General features: G+C 67.2%; 2 protein-coding genes across 6 annotated transcripts; both read right to left on the bottom strand.

Moving 5' to 3' along the window:
- Window positions 1-1,040: 1,040 nt before the first annotated feature.
- Window positions 1,041-6,444, bottom strand: LOC141916230 (GRAM domain-containing protein 2B-like). Of its 4 annotated transcripts, XM_074808519.1 has the most exons (12): window positions 5,795-6,444; window positions 4,869-5,003; window positions 4,625-4,703; window positions 4,241-4,414; window positions 4,048-4,146; window positions 3,027-3,098; window positions 2,853-2,912; window positions 2,482-2,545; window positions 2,112-2,180; window positions 1,900-1,981; window positions 1,561-1,668; window positions 1,041-1,388 (listed from the first exon to the last, which is right to left on the bottom strand). In XM_074808519.1, the coding sequence occupies exons 2-12, from the start codon at window positions 4,979-4,981 to the stop codon at window positions 1,109-1,111; spliced, it is 1,200 nt and encodes a 399-aa protein (XP_074664620.1). In that variant the 5' UTR covers window positions 4,982-5,003; window positions 5,795-6,444; the 3' UTR covers window positions 1,041-1,108. The 4 variants fall into 4 exon arrangements, with proteins under 4 accessions (XP_074664620.1, XP_074664618.1, XP_074664621.1 ...); XM_074808517.1 differs by lacking the exon at window positions 5,795-6,444 and having other exon boundaries at window positions 4,869-5,485; XM_074808520.1 differs by lacking the exon at window positions 5,795-6,444 and having other exon boundaries at window positions 1,267-1,486; window positions 4,869-5,485.
- Window positions 6,445-9,366: 2,922 nt separating this feature from the next.
- Window positions 9,367-20,535, bottom strand: MFSD12 (major facilitator superfamily domain containing 12). Of its 2 annotated transcripts, XM_074808749.1 has the most exons (11): window positions 20,230-20,535; window positions 15,074-15,284; window positions 13,293-13,416; window positions 12,862-13,059; window positions 12,504-12,596; window positions 12,308-12,400; window positions 11,444-11,614; window positions 11,082-11,176; window positions 10,573-10,703; window positions 10,367-10,469; window positions 9,367-9,868 (listed from the first exon to the last, which is right to left on the bottom strand). In XM_074808749.1, coding segments are annotated over exons 1-11 (1,497 nt in total). In that variant the 5' UTR covers window positions 20,507-20,535; the 3' UTR covers window positions 9,367-9,867. The 2 variants fall into 2 exon arrangements, with proteins under 2 accessions (XP_074664850.1, XP_074664851.1); XM_074808750.1 differs by lacking the exon at window positions 10,367-10,469.
- Window positions 20,536-21,321: the final 786 nt, after the last annotated feature.

Raw genomic sequence — 21,321 nt, 5'->3', positions numbered from 1 at the left:
CAGACCTGTGCTCCATCAGATCCTCCTGCCTTTAAGGACATCCCCCAAGTGGGGTGTAACTCTGTACCCCCCTGCCCTGCTCGAGCCCTGGGGTGCTGCTGGGGAGGGGCATGAAGCCCTGACAGCTCCCTCCCACCCCCAGCAGCCAGTCTGTGATGCTGTGGGGCTCTGCCAGGCTTCTCCCCCAGGGGCTGGGGTGCTGTGGGGCAGAGCTGGGCCCTGGGGCGAGGAGGCGGAGGACCCCCGGTACACCCTCACCTCCAATATCGCCCACTGGCAGTGGGCCCATGCTGACCAGGGGGAGGGGGATCCCCGCTACCCCCAGGGCTGGAGCCGAGCTGGGGGGTCTGGGGTGGGGGAAGGGATAACACAGGAACAGGAAGGAGAAAATAGTGGGACAAGGAGCTGGTGGTGCCTCAATTTCCCCACCTTGGGGAAAAGCCAGATCAGGATGGGCTCAAGTTCAAGGGCTTCAGGCTGGGAGGACCCTGCTGCAGGGTGCAGGTCCTGCTGTGCCCCTCCCCAGCTCCCCTCCCCCACCCCAGTTTACACCCCACACCCACAGGAGGTGGCCTGGTGGGACCCCATCGTCCCACCCCCCCACATACCTGGGACCTGCACCTGCTGGGTCCCTTCCTCTGGCAGGGAAAGGAGGAGGGTAAGAGCTGGGGGCCCCCAGCTGTGCCCCCTCTCACCCCCTTCCTCTCTCCTTCCCCCTTGTCACCTGCAGCCAGAGCCCCTGGGTGCTGAGGGGGGCAGTTCAGGGTCTGTCCCCACATTCTTTCTGCTGCTGCCCCCCACCTTGACACCCGGGACACCACCTGGACACCCCCCCACCCCACCCCCCCCCAGCTCTCCACCCACTGCTCCTGCCGCTGGCCTGTTCCTGTGGAGGGGGGACAGAGTGGGGGGGCTGGTTGGTGTATCTGCCCTGGCAGGGTGCTGCTGGGTGCTGACCACCCCGGACCCCCAAATCCTGCCTGGGGTTGGGGAGCTCACAGCCTCCCTCCACTTGTCCCAAGGAATAAGGCAGCCACGTGTCCTCAGGGAAGGGGCAACATGGCCCCGCCCCAGTCCAAAGTGCCCCCAAAGGGGGTTGCATCTTTATTTATTTATAAAATAGTCTGTCCCTGCCTTGCCTGGCACCGGGCCCCCCTCTGTCTGCCACCCCCGTGGTGGGGGGGCTGGAGCTGGGTGGGTGCCTGACCCCAGCCAGCCCCTGGGCGCTTCTCTTTGTCCCCTGGGCGCTGCTGGGGTTCCTCTTGCTGCTGCTCAGGGTGGGGAGACGTGGGGGAAGCAAGATGACACCCCACAGCCTGTGTGGGCTCCCCAGGCACTGTGGGAGGGGCTGGAAGACACTTGGTGATAGAGCCCCCGCCAGCTGTTCCCTGAGAAATGGAGGGAGGGCTCAGAGCAGCCCCCGAGCCGCCCCCCCGGCCGAGGCTGGTGCCGGCTGGGTCCTTCCTGGCCTCACGTCGTCTTGTATCTGGGCGGGGGAGACAGGGTGAGGGGTTCCACGCTATGCTGGGGACAGAGGGGTCCCCGGCCCCCACCACTCACTGGTGCTGCAGGCTGAGGTCTGGCCAAGCCCCCATGGCCGCCAGCTGCTGCTCCAGCTCCACGATGCGCAGACCAATGTACCCCGAGGACAGCAGCAGGGCCACCATCCTGGGGACAGGCCGGTGTCAGGCACGGGGGTCACGGCCGGGCAGGGGCAGCGCTGGGGCCAGGCTCCCACGCGCTCGCCCTGGGCCGGGGCAGGTGACCAAGGGGTGGGGGGGGAACCCTGGGCTGCCAGTGCCACACTGGAGAGGTGCCTGTGCTGGGATGCAAGCGGGGACGGGGACCTGGGGGGTGTCCCAAAGCCCTGAGGGGCGCGAGCGGGTCCCGGGGACTCACAGCAGCAGGTAGATGAGGATGATGGTGTTGAGGGGGCGAAGCTGCGTGGTGGTCTGGGCCCGTAGCGCAGTGTGGGGTCCCCCTGCCAGGATGAGGCAGTGTCAGCGCTGCCTGGCCGGTGCCGGAGGACTGCCCTGGGGTCACACCCCAGCAGCATCCCCCTCCCCAGGGCCCCCTGACCCACCCCAGAGCCTGCGTGGGCACCCGCTCACCGCTGCTCAGAGCCGCCGCCGCCTCCTCATCTTCCTTCTCCACTTGCCCTGGCACCGGGCTTGGCCCATCTGCGCGCAACAGCGAAATGTTTGATCAGTGCCGAAGGACCAGGGAGGGGACTGGGGGGTCCTGGGGACCCAGCGGGGCACATTGGGCCCCAAGGAGCTGCCCCTGCGCTCCCCAGTGCTGCGGGAGATGCCATTTAGGTGGCCAAGGGCTGCACGGCCCCTCCTGGCCCACGCGTGGCTGGGGAGGGGGAGCAGAGCCGAGCGCCGTCAGTGGGGCAGGAACGCGGGTGAGGACACGCGCGCTTGCACAAGTGGGGCTGTGAGTGTGCGAGGGGGCGTGTGCTGCGGCGCGGCCACTCACCTGGCAGCTCCTGGAGGCTGTCGGGATCCAGGGTGCTCTGCTCCAGGTCTGACTGGCTTGAGGTCTGAAAGAGGACAAGCCCTGGTCATGGTGCATGTCCCCAAGGCACCTGCCCCACAGCCATGGGGACACAGGTGGCACCCAACGGTCCTCATGCCAGCCCCAAGGGGGGAGTCCTGAGGGTCCTGGAGTCTGTGCTGCCCTGGGCTGGAGCTTTTCAACTCCACGTTTCCCCCCAAAAGCCTTCTGAGGGAGCAGGCGCCCATGCAGGGTGGGCTGCTGCCACCACACCCATCCCCAGCCCAGCCCAGGGCCCTGGGGCTGCGCCTCCCTCTGCCAAAATCCTCCTGCCAGCCATTTCCCAGGCTTACCAGAGGCTTCCCGAGGATTTCCTCATTGCTCAGAGAGGCTGAAGGGCTCCAGCTGTTGTCCTGGACAAGGACAGATGAAGGGTGGTGCCGGGGGTACTGGGCCACCCCCATGGCTCTGCAATGGGGGGTACAGAACCTCCACGTGCTTGGCCCCCAGCCTGGCCCAGCACATACCTGCAGGTGTTTGCAGACCGACTTCAGGAGCTGGTATGTGGCCTCCCGCCGGCGCAGTGACACGAAGAGAAACTGCCGGGGAGCAGGAAAAGGGTTTGTGCCAGAGCTGCTCCCTTGGTCACGGCCCAGAGCCTGTCAGCTGCTGGGACCAGGACACCCCACATATCCCCGGGCTGAGCTGCCCCCCAGCACCGTCCCTGTCCCCACTCACAGAATCCCAGAATCATCTCGGTTGGAAAAGCCCTTGAAGCTTCTCCAGTCCCACCATGAACCTCACCCTGACCGTTCCCAACTCCACCAGATCCCTCAGCGCTGGGTCAACCCGACTCTTCAACCCCTCCAGGGATGGGGACTCCCCCCCTGCCCTGGGCAGCCCATTCCAACGCCCAACAGCCCCTTCTGCAAAGAAATCCTCCCTAAGAGCCAGTCTGACCCTGCCCTGGCGCAGCTTGAGGCCATTCCCTCTTGTCCTGGCGCTGGTTCCTTGGCTCAAGAGACTCATCCCCCCTCTCTGCACCCTCCTTTCAGGGAGTTGGAGAGGGCCATGAGGTCTCCCCTCAGCCTCCTCTTCTCCAGACTAAACCCCCCCAGTTCCCTCAGCCGCTCCCCATCAGACCTGTGCTCCAGACCCTGCACCAGCTCCGTTGCCCTTCTCTGGACACGCTCGAGTCATTCAATGGCCTTTTTGGAGTGAGGGGCCCAAAACTGAACCCACTCATCGAGGGGCGGCCTCACCAGTGCCGAGCACAGGGGTCAGATCCCTTCCCTGTCCCTGCTGGCCACGCTATGGCTGATACAAGCCAGGATGCCATTGGCCTTCTTGGCCACCTGGGCACACTGCTGGCTCATTATCAATCCCCCCCAGGTCCCTCTCTGACTGGCAGCTCTCCAGCCACTCCTCCCCAAGCCTGTAGCACTGCTGGGGGTTGTTGTGGCCCAAGGGCAGCACCCGGCATTTGGCCTTAGTGAAACTCCCCCAGTTGGCCTCAGCCCATCGCTCCAGCCTGCCCAGATCTCTCACCTTCTCCCCCTCCGCTGTGCGGATGCTGAGTGCGTTGGGCACCAGGAGCGCTGTGTTGGTCTTCTTGAGGGCTGAGATGGAGACGATGGGCACCACCGCCTGCACCAGAGGGGCCGAGCAGTGTCACCATGTCCCTGGCTATTGCCTGTGCCCCCCGCCAGAGCCGCTGGCCCCACACCCATCCCCACCCCACCTTAATGTCCTTGAGCAGGAGGCTGGAGTGGAAGCAGACGTGGCCCGAGGAGATGTAGAGGCGGCCGTGGTAGGGTACCTCTCTCTGCCAGGCGCAGGAGAAGCAAGCCAGCAGCGCTTCCTGCTCGGCCAGCTCCCCGAAGGCTTTGCGGTAACCGGCGACACGCTTGCTCAGCTGTGGGGGAGGCCGGGGCGTGGGGCCAGCACGGCACAGTGCTTGGGGCAGAGCCCTGGCACCACTGGCACCCCACAGCCTCCTGCTCTGTCACCACCTCTGCCACGAAACCAGGACGGGCCCTCCCTCGACACCCGCCCCACAGGTAGCATCCCGCCAGGACCACGGCGCTGGGGCTGGGGGTCCCCCCTCCGGTGCCCCGAGACTCACCGACGGGGATGAGTGTCCCTGCCTGCCCGTGGCCACCTGCTCTGGCTCCTTGCAGAAGGAGGGGTCACAGGTTTTGGATCTGGGGGGAAGCAGCAGGCAGGGGTGAGCTGCCCCGGCTGTGCACACACACGGGTGTCGTGCCACGTCACCTGGGCGAGAGCACCCCGGGGCACAGCCGCGCCGGACGGGCGAGGGGCGGGGGCTGGGCTGCGGGGATGCGTCCCCAGCGAGGTGCAGCACCCACCTGGCGAGCACGGGGTGCCCCAGCTGCGTGCCCACGCTGCCCCTCTCCTCCAGGCTCTGCCACCGCTTCTCCTCCAGCACCCCCCTTCTGCTCCTCCTCAGCTTTCCCGGCATGAGGGACGAGTTGGACACGTAGCTGGGGCAGAGGGGGCAGGTTAGGGGGGACGGTCCCCACGCTGCCCGTCCCTGCAGCACAGCAGCTCCCATGGGGGGGTTACCAGCCAGTCCCTCCCCTTGGGGGGGACATGGGGACAGTGCTCAGTCCCTGCCGGGACCAGGAGAGCGAAGCCCACCCCAGTCACACGAGCACTTCTCCCGCCCCGTGGTCGCACGGCCGCCGGCTGTGACCCCCCCGCAGCTGCCGGCGCACGGGGCTCCCCTTGTCTGGCTGCTCAGCGGCTCCCAGGGTGCTCCCCATCGCTCTCGGGGGGGGCGCACAGCCCCCCCGTCACAGCATCTCCGCAGCTGGAGGCCCCGTGGCTCTGCCAGACCCCTGCCTGCCCCCGTGACTCAGTTTCCCCAGCGGCACAGCCCTGCCCGGGGCCGCGGTTAGTCCCCCCCCGCCGGCTGCCCCGGAGGGAGCGGCACAACGACAATCAGCTCCGGGAACCGCCGCACCGCCCCCCCCCGCCCCGTCTTCGCAGCCTCCCCGGGCCCCAAACCCCGCGCCAGGAGCCCCCCGGCCCCCGCCCGCACCCTGCCCCGCCGGGCGGGGGGGTGACGGCCCCCGGGTCCCTCCCGGCGCTCGGAGCGAGGGTGCGCGGCCGGGCTGGCCCCGGGAAGACGGTTCCGCTGGCGGAGCCACAGGCGGGCACCGGAGCCCCCCCGGCGGGCAGCTGCTGCCCGCCCCACGCGGTCCCGGCGGGGGCAGCCGAGCCCCCCCGCCCCGTCCGGGCTGCGCCGCGGCCCCGCTCGGGTCCCACTCACGCTCCGTCCAGAGCTGTCCCCGGCCCGCAGCTGCCTCCTCCTCCTCCTCCTCCTCCCGGCGAGGAAGGGCGGGCAGGCGGGGCCGGGACCGGCCGCAGCAGGTTTGCAGGGAGGCGTCGGGGCAAATACCAGCCTGGGGCTGGCTCGGGGGAGCCCAACGCGCCGAGCCCGGGGCACCCGGGGGGCTGCGAAGGGGTGGAGGGGCATCCGCCCGGCCCCGGCCCCCGGGGGGGTGCGGGAAGCCGTGTGACCCCCACACCCGCCTGCCCCCCTCGCCGGGGCTGCAGAGCCGGGGGGGGGACGCTGGCACCAGCCCACACGTCCCCGGGCAGTGGCAGCCCCCGTGGGGCGGCCTGGGGGGTGGGACGGGGCACCAAGCACCCTCACCCCGCAGCTCCAGCCCTGCCCACCCCAGGGGGGGTCCCTGCCCACGGCCCTCGGCATCCTCTGCAGGGGTGCTGCAGGACCCCGACCGGGGAGGGGGCAAAAAACACCCCCCGGTGTGGCTGCGCTGGGCAGCGTCTCCTGCCTGTGCTGCCCTGAGCTGGGGCCATGCAGCACCCACGCGAGCACCCAGCGGGTGAAGGCATGCGCTGCAGGCACCCCTGTGACCCCAGCCCTTGGGAGGGCTGGGAGGGGGGGTCACCTGTCCCCAAAACACACACCCCCGCCCCACGGGCACCCCGCAGCATCGCCCACCCGGTGCCCGCTGCCCATCTCCAGCCCTGCGAGGTCCCTCACCCCCACCCCCTCCCCAGGCAGTTCTGCAGGGCAAGTGTGGCCACTGGCCCCCCCGGGGGGCTCTGCCGCAGGACAGAAGGTGGCCCCCAGAGGCCCAGCTCCAGGTGCGGGCAGAGTGCTGAGGAAAGCGGGGAGCCCAGGCTGGGGGGGCTCAGCAGAGCCGAGGGTCCGGGCGGCCACTCGGGGAGGGGCCTTTGCCCCCCTGCGGGCGCTGGGGCCGGTGCCAAGGCCCCGCCCTGGCCCAGCTCCGCCCTCGCTCCCGGGGCCGCGGCTGATAACGCCGTTCGCTCAGCGCCGCTGCCTGCGGGCACCCGCCGGAACCCCGTGTGCAGCCCGGCAGAGCGTGGGGGGCTGCAGCCCCCGCACCGACCCCCAGGACCCACCTCCATCGCCCCCAGGGATCCAGCTCCATCCTGCCCCGCACCCCGGATCCATCCTGCCCCTCACCCCAGCTCCATCCTGCCCCGCTCCCCAGCTCCATCCTGCCCCGCACCCCGGATCCATCCTGCCCTTCACCCCAGCTCCATCCTGCCCCGCTCCCCAGCTCCATCCTGCCCCGCACCCCGGATCCATCCTGCCCTTCACCCCAGCTCCATCCTGCCCTTCACCCCAGCTCCATCCTGTCCCGCTCCCCAGCTCCATCCTGCCCCGCACCCCGGATCCATCCTGCCCCGCACCCCGGATCCATCCTGCCCCTCACCCCAGCTCCATCCTGCCCTTCACCCCAGCTCCATCCTGCCCCGCTCCCCAGCTCCATCCTGCCCCGCTCCCCAGCTCCATCCTGCCCTTCACCCCAGCTCCATCCTGCCCTTCTCCCCAGCTCCATCCTGCCCCGCACCCCAGCTCCATCCTGCCCTTCACCCCAGCTCCATCCTGCCCTTCACCCCAGCTCCATCCTGCCCCGCTCCCCAGCTCCATCCTGCCCCGCTCCCCAGCTCCATCCTGCCCCGCTCCCCGGCTCCATCTCCTCCAGCATCCAGCTCCTTTCCCTCTGTACCCCAGCTCCGTCCCCCCCAGGACCCAGGACCTTCCCCCGCCCTGTACCCCAGCTCTGTCCCCCCCAGGGATCCAGCTCCACCCTGTCCTGCACCCCAGCTCCATCCCCCTACGACCCAGCTCCATCCCCCCCCAGACCCAGGTCCTTCCCCCATGTACCCCAGCTCTGTCCCCTCCCCAGGGATCCAGCTCCTTCAGCCCCTGTACCCCAGCTCTGTCCCCCCCCCAGGACCCAGCTGCATCCCCCCAAGGATCCAGCTCCTTTCCCCCTTGTACCCACCTCCATCCCCCCCGGGATCCAGCTCCATCCCTCACCAGGCCCCAGGTCCTTCCCCCCTGTACCCCAGTTCCATCCCCCCCCGCACTCCGGGCACACACGGGGTGTCACCAGCTGCACTTCTCCACACAACCCCCCGGTTCACACCCACTCACCCACTGCCTGTTCCCACGTGGACCCCCACCCCCCCCCAACCACTCACCCCGGGGCTCCGTGGCAGCCCTGGCCCTGCCCCACACCTGCGTGACACAGACGTGGGCACAGACGTGGGCATACATGTTGGCACAGACATGGACACATACATGGACACAAACATGGGCACACATGCGGGTACAGACACGGACACAGATGTGGGCACAGACACACACATGGACACGGATGTGGACCCCACGTGGGCACAGATATGGACACAGAAGTGGGCACAGACATGGGCACACACGGGGACACCCCCACGGGCACACGTGTGCCCACACAGCCGGTCTCCCCCCAGCGGGGGCTCAGGGGGCCGTGGGGCGGTACTGGGACCCCCCAGCGGCGGGGCCGAGGCGCTGCTGGAGCCGCCGCTGGGTGCCAGCGCTGCCCCCGGCCCGGGCCCCCCCGGGCGAGCGGAGCACTGCGGGGCTGTGACAGGGCCCCGCAGCCACCCTCGTCCCCCCGCCCCGGCCCGCGGGGTTGGGGTGGCCTCGTCCCTCCGCCCCAGGCCCGGGCAGGCGCCGGCGGCAGCACGTGCCCGGCCGCGGTGTCCCGGCCCCGTGTCCCGGGGTGACGCCGGGTGACTCACGGCCACGCGGCCGTCCCCGCCCGCTCCCGAGGGACCCGGCGCCTCATCTCCCCCCAGCGAAGCGCTTGCGGCAGACGGATGCCCCCCCGCAGCCCGGCCCCGCCGCGCTCTCGCCAGCGGCCGCAGGGCCGGGGGGCACCGGGAGCCCCCGGGACGCAGCAGGGGTGCGGGGGAGCCCGCGGCAGCGCTGCGGCAGCCCGGCCTTCGCCCCGGCCCCCGGTCCCACTGCAGCGGGAGCGGGGAGCGCCCGGCCGCAGCCTCCGGTGCCGGCAGCGCTCGGACAGGGCCCGGCGGCACCGGGCGGGCCGGGCCGGGCCGGGCCTGCGGGGCGGGAGCGGGCGGGGAAGGGGTGCGGCCCCCTCGGCTGCCACCGGCCCCGCCCCGCCCGGCGGAGAGGGCGCCCATTGGCTGCTCTGCCCCGGGAGGCGGGACAGCCGCACAGGAACCAATCATGGGGCTCCAGCGCGGCTGCGCGGCAGCCATTTTGCTTGCGGGCGCAGCCGCCATCGTTGTTGAGGGCGGCCATCTTGTGGGCCTCTCTCCCTCCCTCCCTCCCTCTCCAGGACCCCATCGCCGCGTCCCCCGGGGCCGGGGCCTCCCTCGCCGTGGAGGAGTAAAGGAGAAAGGGGGAGCACCGTGGGCTTAAAACCCCAAGAGCCCTTGTGCACGCCCCAAACCACCTACCCTGCTCCTGACCCCCCAGCCATGGGCATCCCCCACCCCAGCCCTGAGGGTCCTGCCCGAGCTGGGAGGGGCCCAGGGAAGACACCAGGGGCGTTTATCCACGGTTAGAGGTGCTTTGTTGTTGTTTTTTTTTTTTTTTTCTCCTTTTTCTCCTCCTTTAAAAAGTGCTGTTTGTACATACTGACCTTACAAAAGCAGGTTAAAACCAAGGGCCGGGCACCCGTCCCCCGTGCTGGGACCAACCTTCACAGCCCGGCCCAGGGCTTCTAGTGTTACAGTTGTGCAAGCGCAGGGTGACATCCTTCATGACTCCCCGGGCAGGGCACGGGGAGGGGGGAGTGTGCGTGGGACACGAGTCCAGTGCAAGGTGACAGGGAGACAGGGCAGGGAGCCGACCCCTGCCCCGAGCCCCGCACCCCCAGTGCCAGCCCCTGCCGCGGGTCCCTCCGGGCGGGGAGCAGCAGCGTGGACGTCGCTGTGGCTGCGGACACGGGCGCCGCTCAGTTGACGGTGCCGCTCGGGCTCCTTCCCTCCACACTCTCTGTCTCACCGTAGGAGGCCCCCGCTCCGCTCAGCCCCTGCAGGCAGACGGCATCTGCGGGGATGGGAGAGATGGGACAGGTCAGGAGCTAGTGCAGTGCTGAGGTGACCCACCGTACACTGGCCTGGACCTTCTGGACTCTCCTGCCACTGGCCCAAGAAGCCCTACCTAGCACGTCCCCAAGGCAGAACGGGGGGGTCCACCCTCTCCCCCCACCTCAGAGCAAGACAGAGGCACCCAGCAGGGCGGAGAGGCAGCTGCTGAGCTGGCACTGAGCACTGGTGCCTGGGTCTGCAGCCTGGCAAAGGGCACCCAAGCCCAACCTCTGCCCCCACATTTGGCTACCAGCATGCGGAGCAGCCCCCCCCCACCCCTTGGTGACCTAGTCCCCTAGGTCTGTGTGACCCAAGGGGTGCCAGGGTCAGCACGGCCATCGCAGGGCTGGGCAGGGTGGGTCCTGCTCTCCGGGAGGGCACAGCAAGCAGGCACAGCCCCCGGCTCTGGGGCCAGGAGCAGCAGAAGCGGGATGGTGGCCCTGCCCCGTGTGCCTACCATGAGGGTCCCCCCGCGGAAAGGGCTGCGGGCGTCCCCGCAGCCAGCCCTGCCATGCCACCTCCGGCTGGGACAGAGCTCCCGCCGCCTTCTCTGGGGCCATCTGGAAAGACACTTTTGATTTAGCCCAGGCTGGCACAGGACACAGGGCTCCCAGCGCCCTCAGCCACATGCCTGCCCCCCCCAGTGCCCCCAGCCCCACTCACGGTAGCGGATACGGATGGGCCAGACCATGATGCAGCACAGAGAGGCGATGGCGGCGATGGCAATGCCTCCGGTGACCAACACCATCACCCAGTGGTAGAAGCTGATGCAGGCAGGGCAGCAGAGCTCAGTCCTGCGGGGAAAGGGCAGGGACATGGCTTGGTGGCCAGGAGCGGCAGCTAGCCCAGTGCTGCCCAAGTGCCCTGGGGCTGCTGACAGCAGTCCCACGTCCTTGGTGTCAGGACTGGTTCCCACTGGGACACGAGTGAAATGTCTTGGGCAAGGAGAGAGGGCAGCACCCTGAGCACTGAGGTCCCCAGCCCTTTTGTGCTTCCCAGAGATGCAGCCCTCGTCTAGGGCAAGAAGAGAAGTTGAGGAAGGATTTAAGGCAAATCAGAGCTGTTTTCCACCCGTGTCTCTTGCCCAGAACCAGAGATATTTGCTGTCTGGCCCCCAGGCAGTGTGGCTGAAGCTGCCACAGGGAGGGTTCCCACTCCTCAGGGACGCTTACGGGCATGGGTGCAGGTTCTGGATCGCCATCACAGCCAGGCCGTTGGCCATCTTGTCCGTGAAGCTCATGGCGCCGTAGACAAACGCGCCGCTGTGCTGGGAGGGAAGAGGAAACCTCACCGGGCGCTCCGCCATGCAGCCCGGCTGGTGCCGGCAGCGAGAGCCTTGTGCCCTCTCATGGGCAGAGCCCATATTACAGCAGGGCCTGGGCACAGGGAACAGGGTTGCCCACAGCCCTCCAGCAGAGCCCCCTCGCAGGGGTCTCCATCCCCCCCGATCCCACACCAGTGACCATCGCAGCCCACAGGCTCCGAGCCCCGCTGGGATGCCCCGGCCCATCGCGGCCGGGAGGAGCAGACGTACCGTGTTGGTGCCGATGAGGTCTGCTGTCATGGAGAGGGAGGTGACCAGGATGGTGGCGGAGCCAGCCCCAAGCAGTGCAGCCGCCCCGTAGATCTCTCCTCCCATCTGCCTGGCCAGGATCACCCAGGAGGCAAAGGCCAAGATCACCAGGATGCCCACGAAGTAGGTCAGCTGCTCCAGGCCAGCGTGGGGACAGGCAGAGGGAGAAGAGAGAGCTCAGACCCCGGCTTGGCTGACACCCAGCAAGGCAGAGCCGAGTGGGGAGGGGATGGGGTCAGCTGCTGCCCAGGACCTGCAGGGGACAGCCCCTGGCTCTCTCCCTGCTGGTTTTAAACGAGGACCCCCCCAAACAGCAAGTGCCTTGCAGTGGTCCAGGCTGTTTTACAGCACTGGCCACAGCCTAAGAGCCAAGCCCCCCGCAGAGCTGTAGGCAGGGTGCCTGAGTAGGGCACGGGGACACCCAGCTGGCCGGAGAGCTGGGGGCTTACTGGGGGAAATGGTGCTTGCTGCAGTGCGGAGGGGGATGCACTGGAGACCGCCATGCCTGCCCAGGGTGGCTCAGCCAAACCACCCCTCTCTGCACCATGAGACTCTCCCAGCTCGGTCAGGGCTGCACAGGACAGGCTGACTCTGGACCAGCATCGCTTTCCCCAGCCTCAGAGATGTGCAGGAATGCCCCATTCCCATCACCCTGTCCACCACCTGCACTGTTCCCGTGGGACCCACGCTGCTGCAGAGGATGCATGAGGGGTCCCTGCTCTCCAGCCAGTGTGCTGGGTGCTCTGCTCGCCTGTGCGGTCAGGATCTGGCCCCTGAGCCTCTCCTTGGGTCTAACTCAAACCCCACTAGGCCCCCAGGACTCACATTTCGACCTATCCACTTATTTATGGGCTTCATGAGGAAGGAGGAGAGGAAGCCACTGATGTACATCACCAGGGGGATGGTAGCGATGTATTTCTGCAAGAGATGAGGTCAGGGAGAAGATGAGCTCTGGACCATCAGCACAGGACCCCTGGCCACGTGACCCTGACACGCAGGCAGGGACCTGCCCTGCGCCCACCTTGGGTAGCAGCAGCGAGTTGGTCAGGTACATGGTGATGTAGGTCTGGGACAGGTTGACGATGAGCCGGGTGGACATGTACAGCACCGCGACCTGTGAGGGGACAGAGACAGGGCAGCACTGCTCAGCCCGTGCAAACCGGAGGTAGGGAAGGCTTGGAAGGTACCTTCCATGACCCACCCTGTCATAGCACAGATGCCCACTGAGAAGGGGACAGCCCCTCCGACGTGGTAGACAGGTGCCCAGTACAGCCCATCTCTCCATCCTCACCCGCACCATGGGCACGTCCCGCTGCCCGCAGCACCCAGACAGGGCGGCAGCCCGGGAGCGGCCCCACCAGTGCTGCCCACGGCTGTACCTGGTAGAAGGCAGGCTCCAGCAGCCAGTCCTTCCAGATCAGCAGCGGGTGTGGGTGGCTCGTAGGCTCCTTCTGCAGCAGAGGCGTGCCCTCCTCCAGCTGGGGCAACGAGCCCGGCGGGTACGGCTTCTCTTTGGTGCCCAGGTGGAAGATGAAGGAGAACACGGCCCCCAGCCCCACCACAATGAGGGACAGGTTCTGGGTGAGGTAGAAGGTGTGAGAATAGCAGGGGGTGCCCTTTGCCTGCCCATCATCCACCCCCCAGCCTGGTGGGTAAAGAGGGGTTCCCAAAAACCCAGGCAGAGCTCGGTACGGCCCCTGCCCAGTGCGGTAGGTGAGGTTTCAGGGCACTGCTATTTCACTCCCTCTGGTACCTCCCCAGTTGACCCGTGTCCCACCCAGGGAAGAGAGAACCCCAGGGACGGACTTACCCGAAATATAGGGACATCCTGGATGCCCAGGTGCTCTGTGTGGTCAGGCTGGTCCACCTGGAAGTTCAGCAGGAGCCAGGCCAGGCCATACACAGTGATATTGGCCATGACAGTAAAGGCATACCTGAGGGGAGAGAGCACCTCAGGGTGGGGCAGAGGGACGAGCACAGCTCCAGCCACCGCAGGACACCTCGACCCAAGGCTGCCCACCAAGCCAGGCATGCTACAGCCAGCTTTGCACCCCAGTGTCGCTCCCGAGGTGACACCTCCAAGAGCAAACAGCATCTGGCCAGGCATCAGCCTTCCCGGTGCACCTCTCAGCACGCCCAATCCAAGCCTCAGCGCATGACTGGGAGGAAACCAAGATCCCTGCGGGTCAGCCTGTCCACCCTCCAGTCACAGCACACCTCTGCCCCAAGGAGCTGCCTGACCCGGTGCCCCCAGAGCCAGACAGCTTGGCCCCAGGGTTACCCCAACACTGCCCCACATCCTCCCTGCCTGGCTGTGCTGCAGGCCCTGCTCGCCTGCCGGAAGGGGAACTTCCTCCCACCGGGGCAGATAACCAAGCCGTGCTCCATCTGATAAACACTCCTTCCCGCAGCCTGATTCTGCCAGATAAGCAGCACCGAGCTGGGCTCCGCACACCGAGCTGCACACACTGCCCAGCCTGGCCCTGTGCTGTCCTTACCTAGGGGAGAGCCCACGCAGGGCCGTGCCCAGCCCAGGGGCATCCAGGGGGGGTTGTTCCTCCCCTGTGAGCATCACCACAGAATCACAGAATCACTGAGGTTAGAAAAGCCCTTGAAGCTCCTCCAGTCCAACCATGAACTTCACCCTGACCGTTCCCAACTCCACCAGATCCCTCAGCCCTGGGTCAACCCGACTCTTCAACCCCTCCAGGGATGGGGACTCCCCCCCTGCCCTGGGCAGCCCATTCCAACGCCCAACAGCCCCTTCTGCAAAGAAATCCTTCCTAAGAGCCAGTCTGACCCTGCCCTGGCGCAGCTTGAGGCCATTCCCTCTTGGCCTGCCGCTGGTTCCTTGGCTCAAGAGACTCATCCCCCCTCTCTGCACCCTCCTTTCAGGGAGTTGCAGAGGGCCATGAGGTCTCCCCTCAGCCTCCTCTTCTCCAGACTAAACCCCCCCAGTTCCCTCAGCTGCTCCCCATCAGACCTGTGCTCCAGACCCTGCACCAGCTCCGTTGCCCTTCTCTGGACACGCTCGAGTCATTCAATGGCCTTTTTGGGGTGAGGGGCCCAAAACTGAACCCACTCATCGAGGGGCGGCCTCACCAGTGCCGAGCACAGGGGTCAGATCCCTTCCCTGTCCCTGCTGGCCACGCTATGGCTGATACAAGCCAGGATGCCATTGGCCTTCTTGGCCACCTGGGCACACTGCTGGCTCCTGTTAAGCCAGCTGGCAATCAACCCCCCAGGTCCCTCTCTGACTGGCAGCTCTCCAGACCCTCCAGTCCTGAAGGAGAATCACCCCCAGCTCAGGGAAGTGTCCCCTGGGCTGTGTCACCAACATCCTCAGCATCAAGACATTCCCTCCTGGCACCAAAGGTTTGGGCCACCCACCCAGAAGACCAGTGTCACTTGGAGACATCCTGCAGGACACCCACACAGCCCAGTCCTGGTCCTGCCGTACCGAGGGCTCAAGTGTGCCACAGCAGGCCCGTGGCACCCAGAGGGGACCTCCCGTCACACAGGCGATGGGACCCGGCGCAGGCAGCGTTGCTCCCCCAGGTTCAGGGGACGCCCAGGTCTGGCCGTGCTCACCTGAAAGCTGTGAGCTCCACCTTCTCGTGGTCACTGGTCACCAGCTCGGGGATGAGAGACAGGTGGGAGATCTGTGTGGCTGCCCAGCCGAATTGGAAGATGATGATGAAGGGGAGGTAGTAGATGAAGGCTGCCCACTGCGGCGTGTTGTCCTTGCAACCCAGGCAGGGGTTGAAGATGAAGGGGAAGGACACGAGGACGCAGGTGGTGCCTGGGAAGAGAGCAGAGCAGTGAGAGGCTGCAAGCCCTGATTCCCCGGCACCCCAACGGCCCCAGCTGGCTCAGGCACAGACAGACAGACAGAGTCAGCCCTCTGCTAGGACAGGTCCTGCCCCACAGGGCTGAGGAGGCAGGTGGGCCCCTTCCCCCAGCCAGATGAGACACATGGAGCCCCAGACCGCCCCTCACCCCATCCCGTGCAGGGTGATGTCCTTCGCTCTTGCACCCAGCAGAGAGACAGACAGACAGACGCTTGTCAGCAGACCTTCCCCTAGTCAGGTTCCCCCCTACAAAGCATAGCACCATCTCGCACCCGCTCTGTCCCCCTCAAAACCCCCGAGGACAGACCCTCACGCCGTCACAACACACAGCCACCAAGGTTCCCTCTCCCCATCCCCAGCGTGCAGATAACCAGCCCCAAGGACACGCACCGCCCCACCACCTGCCCGGGGGTGATAAGGCACCCCGAGAGCCAGGAGGGCTCCGGGCTGTCCCCCGGGCACAAGGTCAGCCCATCTGTCCCCTTGTCCCTTGTCCCACGGGGTGAGCAGAGGGAGCCACGCTCCCTCCATGCCTGCAGAAGTCACCTGCAGAGCGAAGGCCAGGGACACCCCCAGCATGATGTGGGGGACAGGAGCAGATCTGCCCCCCACGCCAGGCTCGGAGCAGTGGGAAGGTCCCAGCTGAGTCAGGGCAGCAGGGCTGGGCTCCTCCCTCTGCTGCAGCGTGACGGCGTGGGGACGCCTGCGTGGAGCAGGCAGGGACAGGCTGGCTTCTCCCTCCCCGTTCACGAGGTTATGGATAAAATCTGCTGAGCTGCACCACGGCTCCCGACGCCCAGGCACCGATGCGGAGACGACCACGTGCCCACGTGCCCTGTCCTGCGCGTCCCCAGCTTCACTGGACGCTGCTGAAGAGCCACAGGAACTTGTTCCTACAGCTGAGGGGAACCTGCGGCCACTTTGCCGGGTCCCCAGGGTCCCCTCTCCAGGGGACTTTGCAAGATCCTCCTCCTCTCGCCCATGAACAGCAATTCCTCCTCCTCCTCACCTCCACGTGGCACAGCCACCCCAGCTGCCACAGGGTCGGGGCAAAGCAGTTCTCCCTGTGCCGAGGGCAGGCAGCAACAATCCCAGCCCAGCTGAGATCCATCCTGAGCAGGGACCCCAGCAGGGTGCTGCCCTGCACCAGCCTGCAGCCGGCTCTGGTGCTCCCAGAGCTCGCTGAAGGACGGGGAGTCGGGCACACCCCAGTGTCTCTGCCCCAGACAAGCCACTGGGCTTCTCGGAAGGGTCCAAGAAGGTTCAAACCAGACCAGACCTCCTTTGTTCCCTGTTACAAGGCTGTTGGTTTTAACTGAGCCCCGTCTGGAGAATCGGGGAGGCTCTGCCCCCTCCCCAGTCCCAGGGCCCCGCAGGATCAGGCTCTGCAGACCCGTAAGGGCTGCAAGGGACTTGCCTGCACCCCCCGGGGAGCGCTGGGGCAGGAGCTGCCCACCCAGAGCCATCGCCACTGTCACACATGCAGGAGACCCCTGTCACTCCCTCCTCCTCATAGCCCCTGACACGCCACCGGGGCCACCGCCACAGAGCCGTGCTCCTCTGGCACGGGGCTGGGAGCTGCATCCTGACACCCGCGTATCCCTGGGCCTGCCCAAGCGAACACAGCTTCACTGTGAGCCAGAGGGGCCCTGGGGACCCCCCACTCTCCCAAGCGGGGCTGTGGGACCCCCCCAAGACCACCCTGCCCATCCCTGTGGCACTCCTGAGCAGGCAGCAGAGGTCCAGGCTCCCATCTGCCAGCCCTGCGGGGCAGGATCCAGGATCACGGGAATGCCAAGCTGTGCAGCACAGGCGCCCCGGGCAGGGAATTTGGGACAGCACTGCCAGACTGGCTCAGACAGGCAGCAAAAGAGCCGCTCATCCTTTCCAGCCCATTGTGGCAGGAAGCTGCCCCCCAACAAAGCCGGCGAGGAGCATGCGGGGTGAGCCACACAGGACCGCCGGCACTGGGAGCCCAGCGCCGTGGCGGGGAGATGCCACCAAAAGCAACTCGTGGTACCTCCCCCCGGGCCCGAGGCTGCGGTTTCCTCTGATCTGAGCATGGGTTGCCACCAGATGAGCCACCTCGCTCCCACGCGAAGCATCTCACCACAGCGTGACCGAGTGTGGCACCGGCACAGCCGGTTCCATCGGGCTTGCTGGCCCCTCTCAGCCACGCTGTGGTCACCCAAGGGAGGTGGTGGGGTGGCCCCCACCTTCTAGGAACAACCCACGCTCCGGCCAGAGAAACGCAGGCTCCAGCCGTGCTGCCGGAGCAGGCAGGGCTGGGCAGGGTGCTCTGCCCCCCCGCCGCAGGCAGCGCAGCCCCTGTGCAAGCCGTGATTCAGGACTTCCCCTTCGGTGCACGCCAGGCAGCACCCAGCTGGGGCGGCCGCGCCTGGGGAGCGGGGCAAGCAGAGCTCCAGCCACTTCCCTAAATCTAGGGCGCAGAGCTAGCTGACACCGAGGCAGGGGGAGAAGCTGGGCCTTGCCAACACCCTCCCTGACTCGCCAAGCAAAAGTCGGGGAGATCAGCCACCGTATCAGGCTATCATTCGGTTGCATGAAGTGGTTGGCCAAGATAAATTTGGGATCAAGATAAGAGCACCCACACTACAACCGTCCTCTCTCCACGCTGGTCCACTCCGGGCGAGCTGACACTCGGGCGTTACCGTGCCGTTACCAGGAGGAAGCATCGAGGGTCTTTATCTCTGGCTGTCGCTGGACATTTCTTCACGCTAACTGCCCCGTTCCCCATCGCCAGCTCAGCAGGGCTGGGGCAGCACCAAGGACCTTCCTCCAGGTCACGCTGTCCCCTCAGAGAGGGACCCCAACGCAGGAGTCCCCACCAGCCCTTGGATTTCATTGCAATTTTTGACCCCAGGGCACGATGCAAGAAAAACGCCTGTTAATAATTCACACCGAGCTGGTGCTTCCTCCGCAGCCCCACGGGGCCCTCACTCACCAGGCGCCGGCTGCCCTCCCCGGGAAGCGCTGCCTGCAAACGCAGCACACGGGGTGCCCAGACACAGCCCTGCACCCCAGGGTCACCCACAGGGACAACCGGGAGCTGCCTGGCCACAGGCAAGTCCCTGGTAAACCCCCAGGCCCCTGGGAAAGCCCAGATTTTACTCTCGGTCTCATTTTTACTGTAGCATCAACAGCTAAGCACACAGCTCTCACCCTGACTCGATGTCACCCCCAGGCAGGGGGACGCAGGGACACCCCGCAGCCCCCCCGCCATGCAGGTACAGCCCGAGGGACAGCGGGGAGCCCAGGCAGCACCCGCCGCTGCGGCACAGGCCACCGGGGTGGGGACAGTGCCCAGGCAGGATGGGTTCAGCCACCCACGCCTGGGGGGTTCTGGAGCACCCCACTGTCCCCTACACATGGGGCACCCAAGTCCCCACCTCGCTGCCATGGGGGATTCTGCCGCTCCATATGGGGCACCCCAGTGCCTTTCTGCCCCCCTCCACACGGGGCACCCCGGGCCCATCTCCCCCCACCCAGGGCACTGCCGCCTCAGTCCTGGTATTGCCCAGGGTGGGTTCACCCTCCGTAAAGGGCACCCAACTCTGCTCACCCCTGGGGCTGCCCCTCTCCATCTGGGGGGGGACACACCCAGTCCCCACCTTGCTGCCACAGAGGCTGCTCCCCCCTCCAAGGCAGGGGGCTCCAGGAAGGCTTCCTTGGGGCTGACCCCCACCCCAAAAAGCCTCCCCCAGGGCCACCCATCTTCAGGGAGATTTCCCTCCACACAGAGCACTCCGGTTCCCCCCCACATCCAGGGCATTCCCAGAGCTGAACCCCCACCCCAGAAAGGCACCCCCGAGGCTGACCCCCCTCACTCAGAGCACCCCAGAAAGGCACCCTCAGTCTCATCCCCCTCCCCCCCCAGGGCACCCCAGAAATGTACCCAGGGGCTGATCCTGCACCCCAGAAAGGCTCCCCTAGGGCTACCATCTCCACCCAGGGCACCCTGGATAGGCACCCTCAGTTCCCTCACCCAGGTCACCCCAGAAAGCCTCCCTGGGGCCATCCCTCTCCACTTGGGGCATCCCAGAAAGACACCCCAGGTGACGCCACCCAGGGCATCCCAGAAAGGCACCCTTGGTCCTGTCCCCTCCCAGAGCACCCCAGAAAGGTACCCCAGGACTGTTCCTGCACCCCAGAAAGCCTCTCCCGGGGCCATTGCTCTCCACTCACGGCACCCCAGAAAGGCACCTCCCTCCACTCAGGGCACCCCAGAAAGGTGCCCTGGCACTGCTCCTGCACCCCACAAAGCCTCCCCTGGGGCCATTCCTCTCCACTCAGGGCACCCCAGAAAGGCACCCCGGGACTGCTCCTGCACCCCACAAAGCCTCTCCTGGGGCCATACCTCTCCACTCACGGCACCCCAGAAAGGCACCTCCCTCCACTCAGAGCACCCCAGAAAGGCACCCTTGGCCCTGTCCCCGTCCCAGGGCACCCCAGAAAGGCACCCTGGCACTGCTCCTGCGCCCCAGAAAGCCTCCCCGGGGCCATACCTCTCCACTCAGAGCACCCCAGAAAGGCACCTCCCTCCGCTCAGAGTACCCCAGAAAGGCACCCTTGGTCCTGTCCCCTCCCAGGGCACCCCAGAAAGGCACCCCGGGACTGCTCCTGCACCCCACAAAGCCTCTCCTGAGGCCATACCTCTCCACTCACGGCACCCCAGAAAGGCACCTCCCTCCACTCAGGGCACCCCAGAAAGGTGCCCTGGCACTGCTCCTGCACCCCACAAAGCCTCCCCCGGGGCCATTCCTCCCCACCTAGCGCACCCCAGAAAGGCTCCCCCAGCGCTGCCTCCCCCCTCCCCGCCCCAAAGCCCAGAGCACCCCAGCAAATCCCCCCTCCCCAGCACCCCCCAGCACCCACCGGCGAGGTGCCAGGACTTCCTCCGGCCGTAGCGGCCGCAGCCGGCGGAGCGATCGGCCTCGTAGCCCAGCAGCGGGGTGCAGAGCCCGTCGGCCACCTGGCCAGCCAGCAGCAGGCCACCGGCCAGGCGGTGCCCGTAGCCCAGCACGCTGTGCAGGTAGAGCAGCAGGTACGTGAACCAGAGCGAAGCGCACAGGTCGTTCAGGAAGTGCCCGGCCGCGAAACTCAACCGCGCCCGCAGCGGCAGCTCCGCCGGCGCCGCCGAGCGCTCCGCCATGCCGGGACTGCCCGGGGCTGCCCGGGGCTGCCGGCACTGCCCGGGCCGGGGCGGGGCTGCCGGCCCCGCCAGCCCGCTGCTCCCCCCCGCCGGGCCCGGCCCTGCCCGCCCCAACCCTCCCCTTCCCCTGCGGGGCCGCCGCCTCCCGCGCCGGGGGAGGATGCTCGGGGCGCGGGGGGCGCCGGAGCTGCTGGTGGTGGGCGCTGGAACCAGTGCGGGGGGGGACTGGGGTCACTGGGATGATGGGGTGACTGCTGGGGTCAGGGGGACCCCCTTTGGGGAGGGTACTGGGGTCACTGGGATGATGGGGTGACTGCTGGAGTCAGGGGGACCCACCTTTGGGAGGGTACTGGGGTCACTGGGATGATGGTGTGACTGCTGGAGTCAGGGGGACCCACCTTTGGGAGGGTACTGGGGTCACTGGGATGATGGTGTGACTGCTGGAGTCAGGGGGACCCCCTTTGGGGAGGGTACTGGGGTCACTGGGATGATGGGGTGGCTGCTGGGGTCTGGGGGACCCCCCCTTTGGAGGGGTACTGGTGTCACTGGGATGATGGGGTGACTGCTGGAGTCAGGGGGACCCCCCCTTTGGGAGGGTACTGGGGTCACTGGGATGATGGGGTGACTGCTGGAGTCAGGGGGACCCACCTTTGGGAGGGTACTGGGGTCACTGGGATGATGGTGTGACTGCTGGAGTCAGGGGGACCCCCCCTTTGGGAGGGTACTGGGGTCACTGGGATGCTGGGGTGGCTGCTGGGGTCTGGGGGACCCCCCCTTTGGAGGGGTACTGGTGTCACTGGGATGATGGGGTGACT

Source organism: Strix aluco, chromosome 29, assembly GCF_031877795.1.
Source record: "Strix aluco isolate bStrAlu1 chromosome 29, bStrAlu1.hap1, whole genome shotgun sequence".
Classification (NCBI taxonomy): domain Eukaryota; kingdom Metazoa; phylum Chordata; class Aves; order Strigiformes; family Strigidae; genus Strix; species Strix aluco.
This window is presented reverse-complemented; position numbering and strand designations above follow the sequence as displayed.

Bases quoted from the DNA above. Each gene is read 5' to 3' on its own strand.
- LOC141916230 (XM_074808517.1), bottom strand. From the start codon at position 5,074: ATGGGAGCTGCTGTGCTGCAGGGACGGGCAGCGTGGGGACCGTCCCCC. The intron at 2,546-2,852 runs GTAAGCCTGGGA...GTCCTCTTTCAG, and splicing joins AAATCCTCGGGAAGCCTCTG to ACCTCAAGCCAGTCAGACCT. The intron at 2,181-2,481 runs GTGAGTGGCCGC...TGTTGCGCGCAG, and splicing joins CAGCCTCCAGGAGCTGCCAG to ATGGGCCAAGCCCGGTGCCA.
- MFSD12 (XM_074808749.1), bottom strand. From the start codon at position 20,506: ATGGCGGAGCGCTCGGCGGCGCCGGCGGAGCTGCCGCTGCGGGCGCGG. The intron at 11,615-12,307 runs GTGAGTCCTGGG...GGCCTGGAGCAG, and splicing joins ATAAGTGGATAGGTCGAAAT to CTGACCTACTTCGTGGGCAT. The intron at 10,470-10,572 runs GTGAGTGGGGCT...GTGTCTTTCCAG, and splicing joins GCCCATCCGTATCCGCTACC to ATGGCCCCAGAGAAGGCGGC.